Here is a 23,236-nt window from a genome sequence, read left to right as displayed (position 1 = left end):
TTTTCTCAGATTTTTGTAAGGAGAGGAGGTTTAATGCAGTAAGAATGATTTCCAGTCTGATTATTCTACATTACTTTTCATGAAAATTTTTTTTGTTTTCTGGGAAACCTCCTCAACTCAGTTGCTTTTAGTACTTAGGCAGGTTGATTTAATTGAGAGCAAGCAGTGAGAGGGGCAGAAAAATAAATTGAATGTTCTTGTGAACGTACAAGTTATAATTTCAGTGGGTTTACGTTTATAAATAGTGCCTAAATTCTTTGCATGAATCTGCATAGCAGTAGGATTTGATCATACTTTCAGCTGCTGCATTCAGACACGATTATTGGTTTAGTTTCCAAGTGGTTGCTTTGCTATTCTGTAGTACGAGTAAAAAGTTGTGGTTTAAAATTGACCTTCAGTCACTCTCTCAGGTCCAGGAGAAGAGTTGATAGAACTGTTTATTATATACATTTTTGATAGAATTTCCTCATATCCTTTCTGGCTTATTTATGTCATATGAACCTGTTTCTAAATGTGGTTTTAAAGGTACCTTGGTTAATGCCTGATCACTGATTAGGTTTGTGTAAATTTGGACTTCTGCATGGACAGTGACAGTTCTCTAGATCATTTGACATAGGGCAATCAAGCATAATCCACACTGAGGCTCATGTCTGAGTTGGTATCCTACAAGACTTTGCACTTCTGGTGTTTCTTAGAAATCTGGTTGAGGCTGGAATACATCTCTTGAGATTATTCAGTCCACCTGCCTTGCTGTCCTAAAATATCTGTGATGGTGTGTATTTGCTTATAAAGAGACATGGCGTGAAGAGCCAGGATGAGGTTTAACACATTAGGGAGTGCCAGCTGGGTGCAGAGCAGTGAGGGTGAGCCAGGCATGCCTTGCTCCTAAATCCACTGCCTGCTGGAGCATTGCCTGCACCTGGAATGTCTGTACTATTGCTTGTAGTTTCCTACTGGGCACAAATTGTCCTACTTTGAAAGAGGGTAGAAGACACAGACAACTTGAAAGAAACTGCCAGTGGAGGTGTCACCAAAATACAGCAGAAGAGACTGAGTAAAACATAAAGCTAGTTCTACTTCCTGCTGCTTACCAGTCTGAAATCAGCCTGGAGTAACTCAAAAGATGCAGCAGTGGGCATGAGCCAAAAGTGATAGTGGTTTCTGGTTTCCAGGCCTTGCTCCTGTATAGTTGTTAAGGGAGAACTTTCTAGTCTTGACCTGTACTCATTTTTAATATAATTAATTTGAAGGAGTTTTGCATGCAAAACTTGCTGCTTCGTTGTTGGGGTTTTTTTTCCCCTAGTTGCAGTAATTTTTGAAAGAACATTTTGGCATACTATTGAATATAATTTGGAATACTATTCATTGGAATTCAAAGCATATCTGAACTTTGGAAGTTTCCCCACTAGTCCAACAGATGTGGTAAGCAATTATTAGATGCTAAAAATTCTACCCTTAACCTTAACCCTGTGTTTCTGGGTGGGTTTTTGGACAGATGACAACATTTTTTTATTTCAATGCAACTGTGGCAAAGAACTTCTGATCTGTTGCCAGAAGATTATAGTGTGTTCCTCCTCAGGATAGTAACTCTTTAGGTCTTATAGCTTATATTTTTGCATAAACAATTTGTAGTTGCAGAAGTGCACAAGCACAGTCATTAAAATCTGGTTAATATGGGGCAATATAAGTGTGAGGCTCAGACAGCTTGTGGTTACAGAAGAGATAATAAATTGTTAATATAGATTGTACTGTACAAATGGAAATGTGGCATTTATTCTTCCTTTGTCAGCTTCTTAGTAACCTAATCCCATTTAATCAGACCTGATAGAGACAGCAACAATTTTCACCAGTAATTTTTAACTAGGAACAAACTCTGCAGTATTTTTTCTATGCCTGAGCTAAATAGGAAAATACAGTGTGAAGATTCAGTGTTTCCTGGGTAGCACGTGGGAGGTCAGCCATGTGGTGAGGGAGAGATTTAGCATCGGTATTTTGGTCCAATCCACTGAAGGTCAAAAACATGAATTACTTTCTTCCTTGGCACAGCACCAGTACAATGAACAGCTCTTTCATGCATTTGTGGAGAGAAAACAAAAAGACTACTCAGAGAATGCAGGAGCACTCTCTGTCTTCATTTGGAACATTGTCTGCCATTAGCTAAATCTCAGCTGCTTCTCTGTGCTCCTCTTAGTGCTCCATGGCAAAGGTACTTGGTAGTTCCCAGGGTGGGAAGGACTGCAGTGGCATAGTTCTGATGATTACACATCTACTGCATTTCTTCCTGGAAATCTGGGAGAAAGCCATTGCTGTTCAGGTGTGTCACTTATGTTCTGCTTGCTGTAGGCATTTTTAAGTTTCTTCCAAGATTTTTAATCAAATAGAAACATGAATTCTAGAGCTGAATGTCCTAGAGCTTTGGTGTAGAGGCATGAGAGGGGTGATAGGAACTGTACCCCAGATGTCAAGAATCAACCTTTTCCTCTCTTAGCTCTAAAAAGCCTTTGGTTGCTATGGCAAGGTAGTTTCCTCAGGAAACCTCACAAGTTCATTGCCTCCCTAGCTTGGTGTTCTTTATAGTGGGAGCAAATAGTCTTTTACGTCACTCAGCTTCTTTTTGCTTGGCTCTTTCTGTTCAGCCTTACAAACCACGGAAATGGGAAGTCCAAAATCTGAGAGCAATTTGTTGAAGATAAGAGTTTTCTGTGAGATCATGTTGAACATAAATACACATTGTAAAGCAAACCATCTGAATTATATCCCCAAATGTGTAGCATACTAAGTTTGACATTTCTTGCAATAAATTTTTGGTGAATTCAACAACTGAAGAGAGTAAATAAGAAAAGAGGAAGGAAGGAAAGGGGAACTGCAACACAGAAATCAGTCAAAGAGAAAAGTTTTCGTTAAATAATCCCTGTTGCAGTTGAATAGATGAATTGTATGAATGAAGTGGCTTGCTTTAATAGCTGGCAGGAAAAAAGCTGATCTACATTACTTTCTCATAAAGAGCATTTAAGAACAATTTAATTGAGAACTTGCTGAAGGCCTAGCAGATAAAAGCAGTCAAAAATAGTTCGAAAATGTTTTTAATGTAGATTACCACAATGTTTTAATAAAGTGGCAGTGTTGATTTTCAAACTGAATTCTCAAACCCTTTGATAAAATTCTAATACAACCTTTGCTAACATCTTTTCAGTGACTTTTAGAGTGAAAGAAGATGCTACATCTTCCACAGATAGCTATTGAGTGTGGGAGAGAGCTGATACCATCCAGCTCTTATATTAGCACTTGGTAAAGAGTTTTGGCAATAGCAGGAACAGCATAAAAGCACACAGAGTTGAGATCTGTAGGAACCACTTCAGTAAAACTTGGGAGAAAATGAATGGAAGAGATCTCACAGAAGCAGCACATGTGTGAAAAAAAATCTGACTGATTGAGGCATCAGAAAAAACTAATTGCAAAAAGAGAATCGTTAGAACATGGAAAGGTTTCTAGAGGACTCTGTTTTCTTGGCTCACTTGTTAATTAATATTTTCCTCTTTAATGACACTTAGAATATAAAGCCATTTCCAATCAAATTTATGGAAAAGAGGGTGCACTAAAAAAATGGTCAGACAGGTCCATTTTACAGAGTCCATTATAGTTCACATGGCTGGTCTGTACCTTTTGTTTTAGTACAGCTTCATGTGACATTTTAGAACTGTGAGCAAAGAACAGTTTACTACACAGGAAACCGAATCCCACAAACAGCAATGTGCATTTCTCTTTTTTTATGATTGATGGCTAACTGGAAATGAGATTGTGGTATAATTTTTGCCTTAGGCCACACCTACATCTAAACTATTATTCTCTTTTCCGTTTTTGCCCTCCTATTGATTTGATACTAGGATCTTCTAAACAAAAAATTCGCACAGTGACATTTGAATTGTTTTCTCCTTCCAAATGTAAATATTTTTTTTTCCCTTCCTGTTTCAACACTACATTGTTCCAGACTGATTCAGCTGTTTCATTTTGCTCAAAATCTTGCTCAAGTATTAGCTTTACTTCTAATGCAAAATTATCACTTTTTTAGAAGTGAGTCTGTAACTTTCCATTATTTTAGCTGAACGATTAAAATTATTTTTCCCTGATTGCTTGCAAAAACAAGACCAAAAACTTAGTAGCTTTTAAAGACCACCTCCTACTAATTGTGGGAGGTGCTTGGTGCCCTGTTTGACAGCCCTGGTAGCAATTAAGCTGACCCTTAGACCACAGAATGTTTTCTCCAGGAATTGCAACAGAAACAAAACACTGAAAATGATGAGCAGACTGGGTAAATGAGACAGTAATGTGCCCTTGTGCCGTAGTTTAAAGCCCAGCTGGAAATTAATCACCCCCCAGCTGTTTGCTCAGCCACCCTGCCCCCCACACCCTGGTGGAATGGAGAGGAGAATCAAAAGTAAGGCTTGCAGGTTGAGATAGGAACAGTTTGATAATTGAAACTGAAATAATAATTAAAAAAAAAAAAAAAAAAAAAAAAAAAGAAAAAGTGATGCACAATACAATTGCTCAGCACCCACTGACTGGTGCAGACCCTGTTCCTGAACCCAAACTGTCCTTCCCCCCAGCCCTTCATTCCAGGTCACTCCCCCAGTTTATGCACTGGACAAGACATTCTGTGGTGTGGAACGTCCCTTTGCCCGGTTCAAGTCACCCTTCCTGGCTATGCTCCCTCCCAGTTTCTTTTCCTTGGTGTACCTCCTCACTGGCAGAGCATGAGACACAGAGAAACACAAAAAATCCTTGACTTCAGACAAACACAACTTAGCAAAATCCAAACCTTCAGTTTATTATCAACATTACTGTCATTTTGAATCCAAAATACAGCAAAATACAGCAAAATACTGTCCTGAGAAGGAATTAACTCCATCCCAGCTGAAACCAGGACCTTCCTGCAAAGAAGGTGATGATGTCCTGGGCTGCATCAGGCAAAGAACTGCCAGCAGATCGAGTGAGGCAATCCTTCCCCTCTGCTCAGCACTGGGGAGGCCACAACTGCAGTGCTGTGTCCATTAACAGGTCTTGGCTTCATGAAAAATTACTCCTTTGTCCCAGTATTTAATTCAGTAACAATTAAAGCTGAACAAATTTTTATCTAATATATATCCTCCCAGACCAACAGATATAATTAATGATGGGCAGATAATCAGCACTGATACATCAAGACTGATGAGCAACGCATTATGCTTTCACTTGAAATGGAGTGATGTGAAAATAAATAAGGTAGCATAAACTAATCTGAAGAAGAAATATGGAAATCCTGGAATCAAGCATGTAAGTAGATTATTTTCATTTGTATTGTTTTAAATTTCAAATAGAAAGGTCCTAATACTCCTCTGAGATCTGCTGTTAGAGTGGCTAAAGAAAGCCTTACAAATAATCTGTTTAACTGGCAATATGGTCTTTCAAATTACTTCAGTTTACCCTACTGAAAGCAAATATGATGTAATTGCTACAACTGGTTAAACTCATAACTTTAATAATGCTCTGAGAAAATGACTGTATCAGTATCATACACAAGCATTATTTATATTGAACAAGAATGCTAAACAAACATCATAGAAAAGCAAAACCATGGTCATATAAACTATGAGAGCTGCTTTGAAGAAGTGGTTCTGCTGCTCCTGCCCTTTTGGGTAACTGCAAATCTTTTGACTGAAACCTTAGGAAGTTTTGATTCTTCAGTTTAAGACCCCAAGTGGACATATATATTAAAAGGGAGTTTTTCTGGGCAGCCACTTTATTTGTGAGAGCAAAACATGTGTGATGGAATTGGTGCAAACATTGGATTTCCCTATAAAACCTATTATTCTTGGCTTAAGCAAATTTTTGTGGGCTTATTTGTTGTTTTTCCTGAAATTAATATAAGAAAGGCTGTCACTGGTTTCAGTGGATGACATACTGAATTTTTAAATCATTAGTGACTCTTGTTATCCAGAAAAATACCAAGGACATCTTACTGTGGAAAGATCAGGTTTGTTCCTGAGAATTTTCAAAACAATGGTTGCCTTCTTGGTCACTGAAATAATTTAATTTTGCTTAATGTAAGCTGGTAGGGAAAAAAAAAAAAAATCAAGATTGTCAAATTATCATTTTCATTAGTATTTATGTAGATAATATTGTCTGTTTATAAACCCCTGATCTTCCCTGACCCTGTAGAAATAATTTCCTTCATTACCATAGAGGTAAATGTGCACAAAGTGGCAAAAGTCCTGCAAGCATTGCAGTGCATCTTCAGATTTTCTCAGCAAAGTAGTCTATCTATTTTAGCTCATTTTTAAATTGGACATCTCTGCATGTCGCCAAAGCAATGTGGCCTAAACATGCAAATTAATCTGTTGGTCCTGGCAAAGAAGAATATTTTCAATATTCTGTGTTACCCACTTCTTTGCTGGGCTCTATTATTATTGTCATTCCTTTGCCATTGATTGTGTAAGAAATTTTTTCTCAAATGCTGTGAAATTATTGTCACTATCTGCACTCACTCTCAAGCCAATGGAGCCACATACATCAGCATAGAGCACAAAATCATTTATTTGCTCCTCTTTAAAAGTGCTGTGAAGGATTTTTGCAATACTGACCCATCCAGTTATTTCTAGTTGCAGTAGAATATAATTTCCTTTCTCTGGCCAACATAGTAAGAGAGAGCTGATGAATAAATAATTTAACTACATCTCTTCAAATGAGAAAATCCATTTTGGAGGAATGGTCTTGTTTGCATTGCAAAAAAGAATATCTAAGCCTACCCTTTGAAGGAGAAACTATTGGGCTCAACAATAACATTTCTGCACTGATTATCACTGCTTTACTTTCCTGTTTAATAATTTCTTCCATTCAGATCTGAATATTCATAAATGGGAATATACATGTAAACACATATTCTTACAAACATAAAATCAATACAATTTCTAGGTCAGAATTGCAGAATTCCTTTAAATACAGAGTTCTAAGTTGAGAGATCCCTGGAAGGGATTTAAATCCACTTTGCTTAAATTGCTCAGGGAAACATATTCTATGCTCAGGTTTTGTGTTTTAAGCCAGAAGAATTGGGGAAATAATAAAATAAAAAGAAAGAATGTTGTAAGTAATGGAAAAGGAAATTCTTTAATTATGGTTGTGATCTCATGGGTGGTGGAAAAGCTGCAGTCATTGCTACTTTGGGAGTGCACATTTTACAGTCTGCTAAGTGAGGAGAGAAATAATCCCATCACCCTCAGTAACTCCCTCTCTGACCATGTATTCTGTGCAAATACAGTAAATGGGTATGCCCTGAAGTGCTGTGAGAAAATATAGTGGGGAAAAAATTGTCTTTCTAAAAAATTATTTTTGACCATGGTGATAAAGGAGGGATCCCATTTTATACTATTCAATATTTACAAGTGTCCCAAATAATAAGGATAAATTATTGTGTACATATCTAAAGAAAAGTGAGGGCATGCGAGAAGATTCTTTGTTTTAATTTTTACTTAATCAGGAAGATAAAAGGGCAGCAGACTGGGCAGAATGTTTCTCTGAACTAACATGTTATTGCAGCTTCTCCTTTTTTCTCTTTTGACATAATTCTCTTTAATCCAATGAGTAAATCAGAATTAAAAAGAACTGTGCCATTGTTGAATGAGTGGAAGCACAGGCAGGAAGCGCAGTACCTTCTTGTAAAAGGTGATATTATGAAAAGTAGCAAAGAGTAATGTTTCAGAGATTCTTTAGCAGATAAACAATTGTCTTTCTCTTTGGGCATTTCTTTTTGTCTTGAGCACTTTTATTTGAACAATATGTGCAGTCATCAAGGGTTTCTCAGCAGCAGTCACAAATAAATTAAGCTGCCTGGAGTGTGAAATAGGCACTTGATGAGCCAGGATCATGAGCCATTGATGACTGTACAGGAATACAGGAAGCTGCACTCCAGAGGGAATGTGACAGGACATGTCTCTGCACCCAGTACCTGCAATGTGCTATCAGGCATTGCAGAGATCTTCAGGATTACCACATGCTGAAGTGAGGTTGCTCACTGTGTGGAAACACTGGAGAATATGTGCAGCTCACTGTTGAATACATGTTCTCTTAAAAATGTAAAAGAATTTTCCAAAGAGAATTTATAGGGACTCAATTTTTAACCTAACTTCCTGCCAGAAAAAGAAAAAAAGGTTTAACTCGAGTTTGGTAAAGCCTAATTAAAGACTGAAAAATTATGATCCACTGACTGCTTAAATCTAGGTAAGAATGTTGGGTACTTTTTGTGATGGAAGTGATGAGATTACTCTTACTTGTCACGGGGTGAGGGTGGGGAACAGGGCCTTTTAGGGGGTAGAAAGGGGAATTTCAAAAATTAAAATAATGAGATGTCAGAAGTTCCTTCAGTGAGCTGTTAAGAAGAGTCACTGGACAAGAATGCAGATTTTAGACCTTTTAGACAAAAGGAAAAATGAGCCCCAAACATGTGCTTCTGTGTAGTTTGTATGGCTACTGTGACATTATAGATTCTGGTGAGACACAGGGATATTCTCCATGCTTCCCACTGCACTAAACACTCAGTTTCTGACAGCAGAAAAATGCAGTAATGTGGTGCTACAAAAGGAAAACTTATTTTACTGTATTTTGAGTCAGTGGCAGAAATAAAGGCTTAATCATTACAATTCCTTGAGATATACAGGTTGGATTAAGCCACACCTAAGTTTAATCAGGAGCTTAGAAAACCAGGGGGTTCTACTCTGAACTTTGTGACTCAATGAGAGGGTCTCCCTTATCCTTTTGCATCTTTTGTCTTTGTGTAAATAGTTCTAAATTAATGCTAAATCCATTTTCTTTTGTATAGTTCATCCATGTAGAAAGCAATAGATGGAACCTTGCCATCAAGCTTTGTTAAGTTGCATTTTTATAAATTTCCATTAAAATCTTTTTTGCTAATGCCATTGATAGTGGTTCTTTGAGCAACCTTAAACACTCTTTCATGACAAACTGGCATAGCTGGCAGGATCCTAAATGGGGATTCACAACTGATACAGAGAAGTGTTTCCTTGATTTGGGTTAATGCTGGATTCTAATGAAGTCCTTCAGAATTTTCATGCTTTTTTGCTTTTTCTGCTTTTCTTGTAGTTTGCTCTTTAAATATGTGATGGGTGATTCACAAAGTTTCCTGTTTTTTACACACACACACAAACATACATAGCGCTAGAAATATGTACACATATATATGTATATATACATATACAAGTATATTTGGATGACCACATGCTACTGTAAAGGTTTCAGCCTTTATTTGCATCTCAAAATGAAAATAGATATGAAGAGCCCTGGTATCACAATTGTATTTTTTTATTTTTAAGGATCATTAATATGATGGACATTTGCAACCAAATCTATTTCTGTTATAGTTTTCATCCTTTTAAAAGAAATGTCCCCACAAAAGTGAAACACCATTAATAGTTGCACAGGAATTCAAACAGCACAGCAACTGTGCTATGAGCACAGAGAAATACAAAGCAATATTTAAACCAACCAATCCTTGAATGCCAGTCTGGCCCTCTCTGTAATCTACTTACATAGCTGAGACTCTTGTCTCCCTTAAGAGGATGCTGAGAATTTCTTCAAGTTTAAAGTAAATTGTAACTAAAAACCACCCAAATAAGCAAACAAACAAAAAGCTAACTAAAAAAAAGACCAAAAAAAAACAAAAAAAAACCCCAAAAAACTCAACAAAAACTCCCAAACCTGGTGTAACACACTGTTCTGCAGCTTCTCATCTGATGTGCAATTTGTTGACTGTAATTGAGAGAGCTCATTGCAAAATACCTGGCATGTTATTTATGACTTTCCTTTACTCTTCATGTGCCTACATGCTGAAGAAAGAAATTATTGGACTAAGGTGGAAGTTGAGAAATAAGTATTTGTTCCTTTGGAAACTGGAGTTTATTTATAAACCCCACACATGGCTTCTGATTCCAATTCAAAAACTTTTTAGAATAATACAGCAAATGTGTTTGATGCTGAATTAAAAAATAAAATGAATAATAATAAGATTTGTTTATCCACAATTAGGGTGGGTAGGAGGTGGTTACATGCTAATGACTACTGATTAAGACAACACTGGCTTAATTGCTGGGTGGAAATGAGTTCCCTGTCCATGTCGTGGTTTTTGTTCCTTTCTGGATCTTGAGATGTTATGACTTGTAGCAGGTTTCTGAGTTCTCTCCAGGCTCCCCTCTTCTCTGCTCTGCACATCTCCTTCAGTTTGCACCTCTTTCCACCTCACAGCAATCACCAGAGATGCAAATTCACTCGTGTCTTTGATTTAACAGAGAAGGCAAACTGGGATTTCTAGTAACTCTTGAGACTTTGGAATTCATTCTCCCCTCTAAAATCTGTCAGGTTTCAGGCCATACATAGGGTGAAAAGTCAACATAGTATCTGGCCTAGTGAAGCAGATTGGTTTACTGAACATAATTCTACATTTGTAAGTGTTCAGCCTTAGTCATAGGTTTCAGTTCCTAAATAAAACTGAACTTTATAATTGAAATAGGGAAAACAAACTCCTTGATTTTCATACTTTCAGCATGGAACAAACCAAATTTCTAAGACTTTAATTTGTATCTTATTCTCCTTTTATTGTTATGCTTGAGGTCATTGACAGATACAACTGGTTACCTTTTGGGTTGGGAGTAATATTTTTGAAGACAGGCTGAACATCTGCTGATGTTCAGAATTTTGAATTCAGACTGCTTTCCACGCTTGAAGACTGGCTGAAAGACAGTACCCAGATGTCAAAATGCTGAAAGGGTTCAAAGTGTCAAAAATGGTGGTGTTTGTCTTGGAAAAAAGGTATTTTTACACTGACATGGAAAAGGAATCTTTACTCAAACCAAAAATTACTTTTATAGCTCTAAGAAGACAAATCTGTCTTGAAATTTTTACATTCAGGAGCCAAAGCCTAAACATAGACAGGATCAAACTCTGGCTCATTTTGGGACTATTTAGAAATAGGGAAGGCACAGGCTGGAACAAAAAATCTGGTGAATTTGAGTCCATGCCTACAGCAAAGAAGGGCTGAGGACAGTATTGCTGTGTAAGCCTGTGGTCTACCTCAAGAAAAAGGAGCCACCAGCATGTGAACTTCTGTAATTCCCCCCCTTTTCCCCCCTGTTTTCCCTAACTTCTCTTGTGACTCCCATCTCCTTCAGTGTTGCTTGTATGACTGGTGTTGCCTGGTTGAAACTGCTCATGAATGATCACTGTAAAGAGTCATCTGAAGAACATTATTTGAGCACATTTTGCTTCAGATCTCTGCCTCTCCAGACTTGATGTTTTCAGTGACAACATATCTCCTGACAGATCTTTTACTTTTTCCTTATGCTACTACCATACTTATAGCAAGAGATCATGATACATTTCATGTTTCTGAGCTGCAGCTCAGAAGGGATTCACTGACCTCAGTAGAATAATGCTAATAAGAAAAGAATGTGTTCAGCCCACTCCTTATTCCCTTGTTTCAAATCCTATGTCCCTCTCATTTATAATGTCTTTCCCTCTGTACCACTCCACTCACAGGAATTTCTGAAACAAATTAGAGCTGCACAGTTATTAATTCCAATATTCCTTTAGCACTGCCTGCCGTTCTAAAAAGCAAATATTATTTGCAAAGTAATAACTCAGCATGCAAAGCACTGACAAATGTGCAATAATAGCACAGCCATGAGAGTGTACTTGACCTTGGAGATCACTATACATCTCTATGAGAACTCTTTTTTGTACAAATGTTTTTCTTTAAAATGCCTGTGTCTTGAACTCTTCATTCAGTCATGCATCAACCCACATGTTCTCTCTGTGGTAGAAACAATTACTGCATCTGTGAGTGAGTAGAAATTATTCTAATAACTTGATCCTGTGAGGTTCTAATGGCATTGCAGAGCCCTCTTTTCATGACAATGGCACTGAGTGGAGTAAAGTGAAAATAAGTTGGTGTTTCTGTTTGAGTAAAACAGTAAGAGATGATTAAAAATGGATCTCATAAATTCATACAGACTATTTCTAATTTTTCAGTCAATAATTTGCTATCTACCGATAATATCCCATCCGTCAGGAATGTTTAACGGATAGTTGAGAAATGTAAAAGTAGGATGTCTGCCAGATGGTTAATAACACAAATAGAGAAGAGATGGGTTAAAATACAAATGTCCCTTCCCATAAAATAATTAACCTATGTTTCAAGAAACAGAAAAAGCTACTAGCTGAGCTTTAGTCTGAAAGCTGTATGACTGAAAGCACCCACTGTCTGCAGCAAAGTCTCTGAGGAGTGGCAAATCCTACCACGGTGTGACTAATTCCTAGTACTGGTTTCAGTGACTGTTCAGATGTTCCAAGTACAGCACTTGAGATGTGGGATCCTCTAAAGTGAATCACAGAGTCATAGTTAAAAAGGTCTAGTCATTTCATCTATTCCTCGCAGGGGTGAACATGTTCTCAAGAGCTATTCCACTATGTAGCTGGTATCACAACAGGACCCTTCTAATGTCCAGATTTATTTCTTTCCTGTATGAATTTTACCGCTTATTCCACTTAAGCCTCAGGAGAAAATTTTCCTAGTCTTGCTTGGCTTCTTAGACTTGTTTCCTGCTTGGCAAAGAATTTATTTGGCAAGACCAAAATCTGTTACTGAATAGGCTTTACAATCTGTTGGCTTTAGGCTTTAAATCTGTTACTGATTTTGGCTTTAGTTGAAATCCATACCTCTGAAATCTGAAATCCTGCAGATCCTTGCCAAAGAAAAAGAGTTGGGAGGTGGGGAAAGCACAGACAGCTCTTTCATCCAGTCTTTCTTATCTGACAGGTCACAAGCTCTCTTACAGGTGACTTGTGACTAAATCCTGCAATGAGATGTGTTCTTGAGGTAAGCTCGCCTCAAGGGACGAGGGACATGACTTCAGTTTGTAGTAGAAGAGGGTGAAGAGCTGTACCCAGCTGGTACTTCCACATGCTGTAATTACCAGGTATGTAAAGACAGGAGTTCCTGAAAGCCATAGATCACTACCAGAGTGTAGCTGGTCCCAGCTAGTTAGGCTTATCTGCAAGGCTAATTTGCTCATAAGCAATGCCAAACAAGTGAGGCTACAATGTTTTCAGCTCTGAGGCAGGCTCGGCTGACAGCAGGCTAGAGCTGCCTTTGCTATGCAGATGTGCAAATGGATGCTGAGCTGCCTACTCCCTGAAGGAAGGAGGATCTCGATTCTCACACAAGAGTGTCAAACAAAGCCATGAGCCATAGGTTCAGCTTCTCTCTCTGGCCTAATATCTCTCTGTTTAAGCAAAATAGAGCAACTTCAATGTGACTGCTCAGGAGACACCCAGGGGACCAAATGTCCACTGGCAGCTGTGCTTAGAATGTTTATAGCAGGTAAAGGCAGCCTCAGCCTCCCCAAGCATCCAGTAAGGGCTTCTGGCTGCTTGTGACTAGCAGTGTGTGCTATATTTTACATTCTTATTTCTGAGGTTTCCATGAGTGCTTCAGTTAGCTCTCTAAAGCTAGAAAAAAGTGTAAAGCATCCTGGAACTGCTAAGTTCAGCAGGGACTGGGCCATGTGAACTGTATTTCAGATGTATCTGTCTGTACAGAACTGCATGATTAAGAAGAGAGGAAAAACTAGCTAGACTGGGATTGAAGAACCAAATTTGAATAGGGAGTTAAAAAAGAATCCTTAAATAGTTGAGATAAGCTTTAGTATCCTCATATCTGTATTTGAACTAGACTCTTGAACATTCATAGCCTATCTCACATCTGTGCCCCTTGAGATATACCTTGTATAATTCATCACTTAGGGAGTAATCTATTTGTCAGAGATCATGTTGATGTTGATGCAGATCTGTCCTTCCAGGACCAGCTAATACCAAACAGTGACTCTCCTCCTGCATACGGGAAAGAATCTTTGCAGAAGTGCATTCAACACATTCCGTTTTCTCTCAAGACTCTCAAAAAACTGTTTAATATGATTCACTTTCTGTGGTCTTGTCTAGCAGTTCCTGCTTGCTAGATAGGGGTCTGTGGAGTTTATTATAGCACCAAATCTATCAGACTAACTGAACAGTTTTTTTTATTCTTTCTATTATCTCTGCCTCTCTACCCATTCCCCTAGGGAAATTTTTCATTATTGCAACAATTATGGAAGGGTTGCTTATAGAAAACAAAGTGAGGGGAGTATGAACCTCAGATAAATCTTCATGTGTACAGACTTCTTTATCTTAATGTGTCTTGCAAAGGGCAGGAAGAGGGACTTTGTGTTGCTGAGACTTTGGGTACAATGGACAGCAGATAAACTACAGATTCTCTCGCTAGTGTCCATATCTATTTGTGTATCACTGAATTTGGTCTTGTATCATGTATCTTTGAATTATCTGGTGACTCAGAGATAATTTCTTGTAAATTCAGTGCAAGTTGGCTGAAGCTTTAACGTCTGAAGGAGTCTTAATAGCTTTCCAGATCTGACTTGTTCAAAAAGCTGTTCAGACATGACCTGCTTAATTCTTCCAACTCTTCAGTAAAATATTTAGACAATATAAGTAATGTTTTAGAGGTGAACTAATAGCTTATAATGTATTTATTGCCAGTTGCATTTCTGCAAATGAAATGGTTGTGAACACATTGCAAATATTTTAGACAAGCACTATTCTGAAGAATTGATGAATTCGTGAACAAATATTTTCTTTATCAGTGAAGCACAAATTATTGAAAAAGGAGTTTTCAGGAACCAAAAGATGATATGGACTTGTTTAGCTATGACGATCATGTCATACTGTATAATTTGATGATTACTGTATTTTCATAAATCACCAGCGTAATGCAAATTTTGTAATGTACAATTGTATAAAACACTGAATTTCTTTTTCTTTTTTTTCTATATAGAATTTCTGTCTGGCTAATATCTGTTGCTGATAGATCCTGTCTAACATCCCTCAAAAGGTAACCCAAAAGGACTGTAAGTGAATGCAAGCACATTTTCAAAATCATAAAGTAATATTTTAAATATTTAAATAAATATTATTTAAATATTTAAATAAAGAATATTTAAATAAAGTAATATTTTTTATTAAATTTAGTTATCATTACTCAATATTACTAAAGAAAAGGCAAAGCAAATAAACCATATTTTGGTCAGTAAAAAAGGTACATTTTCAAACACAGCTGTGTTGTTCTAGGTATGAATTTCTTGCTAATGAAAGAAATTTAATCCATAACTGAACTTTTACCAACCATGTAATAATATCCCAAATGAGTGTTTATTTTTAGTTTCTAAAATGTTGGCTTTCATTGTTACTTAAGCCAAGTTGTTGAGTAGGCAATGAACGTGCAGTCTAGTGTAACAATTACAAGTTCCAAGAAAAACTCATTGTCTGGTAACAGCACTCAGCTCCTCCCTTATCCCCTTCCAGAGCAGAAATCCAGGCACATGAAAATGTGCAAAACCAGAGTTTCTGTCTCAGTAATTTGATGAATTCTATTTTCTGTGCCTCTGTCCCAGCCTCACACAAGTCTCCTGCCTTCAGTCACTCAGAATTACCTTCCTTCACTCGTTTACACTACAGAGAAGGGAACTTCCCTCAGAAGCCCTGGGATCTTCTACTTGACAATTCCAACACACATTATGCAGAGCTCAGAAATAAGGCTCCAAGGGGAAAAGCTGGGAGGAGTTTCCTGCCTTGTGCATTCTCCATCCATGGTGGGGCACTTAGTGCCACCTGGACATGAGACAGATCCTCAGGCTCCCTGTTTTCCAGCTGAGCTCAGGGAGACAGCGCTCCTGGCTTTGTCTGGGTATATCCAGGTGGAAAGGATCAAACCTTAGGAAACAGGCTGCTGCTGTTGCACCAATTCATTGATTCCTGGCTATGTTCAACCTGCACAACTTACAGGCTTTAGGGGAAATGCTGGTTGCTGCTGATGTCTGCACATGCAACAAGGCAAAAGGACTGCCCGTTTGAGGAAGAAGATGCCACTGCTGGAGGAATGCATTCCCTAAAAGTATATGAGGGCCAGACTGCTTTGTTTGTGTTTCACCCGGCGAGTTCAGCATTTCCAAACCTAGCTGTGCCTGCTGTGCCTGTCGGCCTCCTCACCCTGTTCATGCTATGATGTGTGCACACCTGCACCTTCCCTCCTAGAGCCACACTGGAAACAGCTGGAACCCTTGCCTCTCAAAACAAACATGCTTATTATGGTCTAAAATTAAGATGCTTTTCCTTCCCTTCCACCTTTCAAAGGAATCATAAAACTGACTAACAGGGAGACTACTGAAATTTAGTAAGTTTCTGTTTATATACAGACAGGGTCTGGTTTTAGCACTCTTTGTAACTGGAAAAGATAGGCTTAGCTGCTCATTCCCACACTGCTATGTTTAAGACACAGTCTAAATGTGGATATGTTGTGTGTGGCTATGGCAAGAGTGGCACAAACAGATCTGGTGTGAACAGAAATTGTTCCAGCTAAAATTCGTGGTTTACTTTCATTAGATAGCAAAATATTTTATCTGTGGCTATAAATCTGACGTAACCCCTCAGAATAGATATATATCCTCTCAGAATATATATATATATATATATACAGAGGAAAGGCATAATGCAGTAGGCAGATACTGGGACTGAACTAAACATTGTTTGCATGTTTGCAACTGCCTTGATTCAAAATTTCTCAAAATCAATGGAAAACCTCCCTTGAGTTTGGATGGCTCTGGGCAGGCCTGTATTAGGCACAAGGGCCCCGAAGCATTTATCTATATATAACAGTTAACAGTTTGGTTATGCAAATATGAAGTGTTTCCTGCGTTTCCTGAATGTTTGCCTTTTGTAAAGCTCACCTGCTCTTCTGGGGATTTAAATGTTTGATTTAATAATTCCAATATGCTGCAAGGAATGGATGAGAAAGAATGAGGGCTAAGAAAAAGGAGAAATTAGTGGAGATGACAGAGGGAAGTCAAGGTAGAAGTCATGAAGCAAAATCAAGTAGAAGAAAATGGAAAGACGGTAGGGACAAAAGAGTACATCCAGGAAGTGGCTTAGTATAGGCTTGATCCACCTCTTGTATAACTGCAAACAAAAGAAATAAAAGTAGGAATACAGAATGCTGGGCACAAAGAGGGTAGCTCATGCTCAGCGTTCTGCATTCCCACTTTCACTTCTTTTGCTCGGATGCACCAGTTTCAGGCATTTCTTGCACAGTGCGTGCTGGGAAGGCCAGCCAGGGGAAGGAGGGGCAGAGACAGACAGAAATCACCGAGAGAAGAAGAGTGTGCCCTTCTGCCCTCGGTTTCCCCTGTATTCCCCACCGCAGCAGCGCAGCTGCTGCTGACTCAGTCGGTCACCGACGCGCTCTGCGTCTCTGCTGCGGGCTGGGACAGCTGGTGGCCCCGCTGGGGACACTTTCCAGCTCCATCCCAACAACAGCCCAGGGGGGACAGTGGTGTTGGAGCTGTCCGTGGGGACTGGGGTGTGATTTGCTGCCTGTGCGCTGCTGGCACACGAGGGTCAGCCAGGGACTGAAGAAAGATGCTGGGGCCGCCTGGTCTGACAGAATTCCTTGGAGCCAGCTCGAGCCGTGCCGGCTGTGGGGCTTTCTGCCTGGCTTGGATTAGTGAGTTGTTTAGGGATCTGGGGCAAACCAGTAGAACAGGCTGATGAATCCACACGGTAGGTGCCAATCTGGGTTGCTGCTTTTTTCAGGAGTAAACAACTAGGAGCCATTGTTCATCTTCCTAACTCTCTGCAGGACACAGGCTGTAAATTACATCCAGCAACAAAAGCTTGATGGGAGTAGAACCGGGCGCTCAACTTCCCAAGGGAGTGCTTTGCCCTCCAGTCAAAAGAGCAGCTTTTCTTGCTTAAACCAGCACAGGCTCTTCTTCTGCCTTCCCATCAGCGCTCAGAGCCCAAGAAAAGTGTGCAGTTCAGGATTTGCCACACTGGAGCATTTACAGCCGTTGCCATTGCAAAACCTGTTTTCAGGATTGATAATGAAAATTAAATCTACTCTGAAATTGAATCCAGTCTGAATGCAGGAAACTAGATTGCAGTCTAGGGACAGGGAGGAAATCTTATTAAAAATAGCATATTTTATTGATATTGCAGACAAGTGGGTATGAAATCCTTCCTACTCCCCCAAATCTGATTTCCAGCCAGTCTCACAGATCACCCGTAGTTTAGGCAAAACACACACAGCCATGACCAGAAGTACCTAATGACATTTGTGCTTCTTAAATTCAGTAAGACCAGTTGCTGTTCACCTCCCCATAACAAGCTTGAAATATTCACCAAGTTATGCTCAGAAAATTATTTTTTTAATGTTAGAAAAATAGTATTTCTGCTGATAATAGAAAAAAAATAGGAGCTGTGTTTTTTTAGAAATTTTGAGGTTTCAGAAGACAAATGCCAGCTATTTTCACAGAAACAGAATTCCATTCTACACTTCTCTCAGTTTTTCCCATTCAGTAGTGAAATCAATCTCCATTGATACCTTTTTTTTTTTTTTTTCCCATCATAAGTACAGGTTCATTCAGGTACATCCATTTTCTTATCTGTCCACAAAATAAAATCTAAATATTCATTCTAGTGAGAGGCTGTGCCACTGAGTTTAATGGAATTTTGGTCTTTCAATTAAGCTAGGCCAGAATTTCATCCTCTATGTGAATTCCTGCAGAAAACCCAACTTTTTCTATCACTGTAATCCATGCATGTTCCTTTTCTAGGACTCCAACATATGTACTCCCTATTAGAATTTTTATCAAAATTAATTAGTGCTGCCTACAGTTCACATATGTGATAAAATCACAAATGAGTTATTTTCCTGTTCCTGTACTATATTTTACCATCACGGATTCAGTATTCACTGTATCAAAAGCGTCACAAAAGAAGATTTTTAAATTCTGGGGTTTTATTCTTTTTCAGTCTTATTGTTTCATTCTCTTTTGAAAACTTAATTAATTAATCATTTTATAAATTTTTGGTGCCAGTAGTTTACCTTCTTGTTGCCAAGGAAGTAAGAAAATTGCAGATCTCAGATATTTAACTGTAATGACAGGCTCAAAAGGGATGCTCTGCTGCATTTCATCAGCTGAATATTTGCTTCAGGAATTTCTGTTCCTATGTAATAAGGTTTTCCCAAACAAAAGCAGAAGTTATGTATGTCTCATACAGAAATCCCCCAAACAAAACCAAAACAAACCCAAAAAACAAACCCCCAAACCCAACAGTTTTCCAGAGTCGTACATCTGCTTTGACTAAATTTTCTGAGCAGCACTATGCCCTGCAGCTTGGCTAAATTTGGACTGCTGGCTACCTGAGACCAACACAAACTGACCATGTTTGTGTGGGAAAGCAGGAAATTTTTTTGTGTCATTTTTTTGTTGGAATGCACGTGTGTGTTCTAGGCTGCCATGAAGGCAGGCTGATGGCACGAGGAATGGCCAAACTCATGTTGCATGCAAACAGTTCATTAAATGTTTTTGTAATTTATTACACGAAATGACAAAATGTTATCAATTATTTTTCTTGTGTAGTTCTGTCTTTTCCTTTTGCATTAGGTACTAGCACCTCCATGCACGTGGTCTAAATGTGTCGAATCTTCGCTCAGTTTTTCAGGGCAACAACCAAGAGAGAGTCTTTCCAAAGCAGGATACCACCCACCCTTGCTGAACACATGCAGAAGTATTGAAAAGACTGAGATGAATAACAAATAATATTTTGGTATCTAGAAAACAAGCTTTTCATAATCAGGTGTCAGAATGGCTAGAATTAGAAACTTCAGACCATGAAGAGACTAGGAATTTCCACTCCAGGTTATCTAAGACTCTGCCTCTATCCCTGAAATGGATGTTATTCTCCCTTTACCTGTACCAAAGAAAACTTTTTATTTTTCTTAGTTCTGTACCATTATGAATGCAGGATATTAATGGAGAGGCAATTTATGTTTATCAAAAATAGGACTCAAAATTTCCTGAATTTTAATAAAATGTTTAATTATACTGTTTCATCCATAGAACGTGAATTTTAAAAGTAACTTAGCAATTGAAGAAAAATATATACTTAACAAATTTAAAACATTCATTAACTGTGTGCCAGCATTTTGAAATCCCACTAAACTTTATTCATGGGTTTTGATGCCAAAACATTTATAGATATAAATGTACAGGATTCTACAGAACTATTTCTCTTTCCACTTTAGAGAATGAGGTATATAGGAGATTGCCTTTTAATTGCTTTTAAAGCCATTTCTTAAAAAAAAAAAAAAAAAAAAAAAAGAAAAAAAAAAAGTAGCATATTTGCTAAAGAAAATGTGCTTTATCCATAATTTCAAAGTTGCTAACTTCATAATAAAAATATTCTCTGTGTTTAAAGGAAAGATTTTTACTTTAACTTTGTCCCATCAGATATTCTAGACCTGTAGGAAAAGCTTGTTGGAACCTGTTGCTAAAAATTTGGCTGGTTGAGGAAAGGATAGCCAGCCATTTCTAAGTCAAAAGGCAAAAAAAGGGCAAAGTCCTGAAAACCTCTTTATGTGACCTTCTTGTGCCTGTGGCTGGAGAGACTTGTCTGTACTTTTCCATTGTTTGTGTTAACGGAGATTCAATTAATGAGAAACTTCTTTCAAGTGGGAAGATCGACAAAATGGTAATCTGATATAGGACTATTCATTCCAGATTTGGCAAGGGAACTGAAATCAGGGCATTTCTGGTTGTTGGTAAAGGTGAGAAGTGCTGGCTTCGGTGATCCCTGACCAACCCCTCATGCCACGGCACACGAAGCACTGTTCCAATTCTCCAGCTCTAAAGAGAAGCCAGTGCATGGAGACCACACAGGAAATCTCCAAGGCACACAAGAGACAAGCCTTTTGCTTATCTACAGAGGCCTTGGGGTTTTCACCAGGGGTTTCATGAAGAGCCAAACAAAACCACACACTGCAATGAACATATGTCCCTCAGGAACTGAGACCTTGTCTGAACCTCAAAGATCTGGTATCTTTTCATCCTGTTTCTCTGCTTTCTGAATCGGGAATGGGAGGAAAAATTCCTTCTGTACCTTATGCCATCAATAGGATAAAGTATCAGCCTTAGTCCTCAGTATCACTCACTTCTGGCACTGGCATTATTCACTACTTTAGTTCATTCATTATTCTTCTTGGAGCAGCCTGTGCAGGGACATCAAGGGTAGAAGGGGCTGTGGGAAACTGAACAGCCTCAACTTACCTTCTGCATGATGTTATCCTCCAGCAGTGAACAAAAACATGGCAGAAGGCTTCACTGCAGAGCAGGCATTTTACTTGCACTTAATTGAACGGCACAAAGAGAAAATGGTGAGATAGGAATAAATAAGCAAAATATTTCTGGGAAATATCTAGGCAATTATAGGTGCTTTACCAGGGTTTAGAAACTCTAGTGCTTTTATGTTCACTTGGTTTGTAATAAGGGAGAGATTTTAAAATGCAGGATGAAAAGCTTGTAACGAACAGTGCATTTCTGAGAGAACTCAGGAGAGATTACACACATTTTCCTACGAGCACACTAAGTATAACTTTTGACTAGACTAGTGTAAGAAGAGAAGGTTTAGTGGCTCTTTAAAACTCAAGTGTGCCTGCTTAGTCAGTCCTAGCTCTCCTTCCACTCCCCCTTCTTCTGCTGCTGGGTAACTTGTTATGGGTGTGACTTTTGATGGAGCTTCCCCCTCCCAGTTATGTCATTACTTCAGTTCCTTTGAATCAGAATAAAAAGTGCAGCAAACTTCAGACTCATTGACTGCAGGCTTAACAAGCGTCGGGGCTTTTCTTCTTTCTGCAGCTTGCAAGGATCTTTGGATTTTGCAAAACAGTTCCAAGAAAACAATGGCCAACTTCTTATGGACAGTTTTTGGATTATGTTTGCTGAAGCTCTGTCTAGCAGAAACAGGTAAGATTTTTATGAATGAAAACGCTTATGATTGTTAAGTTAATGCTTCAGACAGTGAGTGTGCTTCTGCTAGATAGCTAACAGCTTTCTTGCATCTATAAACTTTTATTATTTCAAGTGTTATCAGAGATGTTTTAGAAGTGTAATCTCAGTTGTGCTGGTCTGTACAATCATGGAAAGCTATTGCTTGTAAAGGGTAATTCCAAATCTGTAAAAACTGAATTGCAGAACATAAAAGAATGAAGTTTAAACTAGGAACAGAACTACACTGGGGAATTCGGAATGGCTCTGGTAAAGCTCAGTCCGACAATGTGACTGCTGTTACAAACGCAGTTTGCTCTCCCGGCTCCCCTTCGGACTGCAGCGAAAAGGGGGTGGAAGGAAGGGGCTGAGCCCCCCCAGCTTACAGCTGCATTCTGCAGCTCACATGAGCCGAACCAACAGCTGAAACAAACTGCATTTGGGCACTGCCTTGCTGAACAAGAGAAAAACTGCAGGGGTCTCTGCTGAAATTTGGAGAGCTTTTATCCCAAGCATGCTTGCTTCTGACTTTCTAAGGTCTCTCTGGGGCTGACTGATGAGCTTTTGGAACAAAGGGGGTTAGAAGTGACAAAGTTCAGTTGTTTATCACTTACCTTCCTGCAGCTCGGTTATGTGCTTCAAATATTTGTATTTAAAAATCTAACGTTAATACAGAGAAAAAAAAATTATGTCTGAAGTGACAGAAAGCTTTTGAAATTTTACATGGTGCAGGCTCAACCATGTTTTAGGGGTATGACCATACTTTTAGCAGACTCTCACTGTGACTGCAACTGCCTTGAGGCGTTTTGTGGTTAGGGATAACAGTTGTGCTTCTATATTGTTTTTGTACTCATCGGTTCCAGGAGTCTAACAAAATGCATTTTTCATGGCCATTGTCACCCAAGGGCTGTGTGTGTATAGTAAATATGAGTCTCATTTGCTTGAGCAGCAGGAGATACTTCTGTTAATGGTTGCAGCGCTGCCAGGCTGGGAATGGGTGTGTTGGGGGGAACAAGTTCCCAGTGCTTCTGTGATAGCTGAAGCAGCCTCATAGCTTTTCTGTCTAAAATCATATGTACATCGTACCAAAATGGTCTTGCTAAGATCAGGTATATAGACAAAGCCTTAAGAGAAAGGACAGGGCTACTGTAGGCAAGTAAGGTATGTCTACAATGTGTTTAAATCCTTGGCTGGGTCCACGTGCGTGCACTGTATAAATATTATAACTGCTCGACTGATTCTTACATCTGTGAGCTGCCTGGAGTGTC

General features: G+C 38.7%; 1 protein-coding gene across 3 annotated transcripts in view; it reads left to right on the top strand.

Annotated features, from left to right (window-relative positions):
* Positions 1-21,801: 21,801 nt before the first annotated feature.
* Positions 21,802-23,236, top strand: part of CD44 (CD44 molecule (Indian blood group)) — a 48,458-nt gene continuing 47,023 nt past the window's right edge. For 2 of the 3 annotated variants that reach the window (XM_041421203.1, XM_041421202.1), the window contains exon 1: positions 21,816-21,947. In XM_041421203.1, the coding sequence (XP_041277137.1) occupies positions 21,884-21,947 (64 nt within the window). In that variant the 5' untranslated portion in view covers positions 21,816-21,883. Of the gene's footprint in view, positions 21,948-23,236 lie in introns of all 3 variants that reach the window. The other variant, XM_041421201.1, reaches the window with a different exon arrangement.

Source organism: Onychostruthus taczanowskii, unplaced genomic scaffold (genome assembly GCF_017590055.1).
Source record: "Onychostruthus taczanowskii isolate IOZ18803 unplaced genomic scaffold, ASM1759005v1 scaffold69, whole genome shotgun sequence".
Classification (NCBI taxonomy): Eukaryota; Metazoa; Chordata; class Aves; order Passeriformes; family Passeridae; genus Onychostruthus; species Onychostruthus taczanowskii.
Note: the sequence above shows the minus strand (reverse complement) of the source record. Positions and strands in the feature narration are given on the sequence as shown.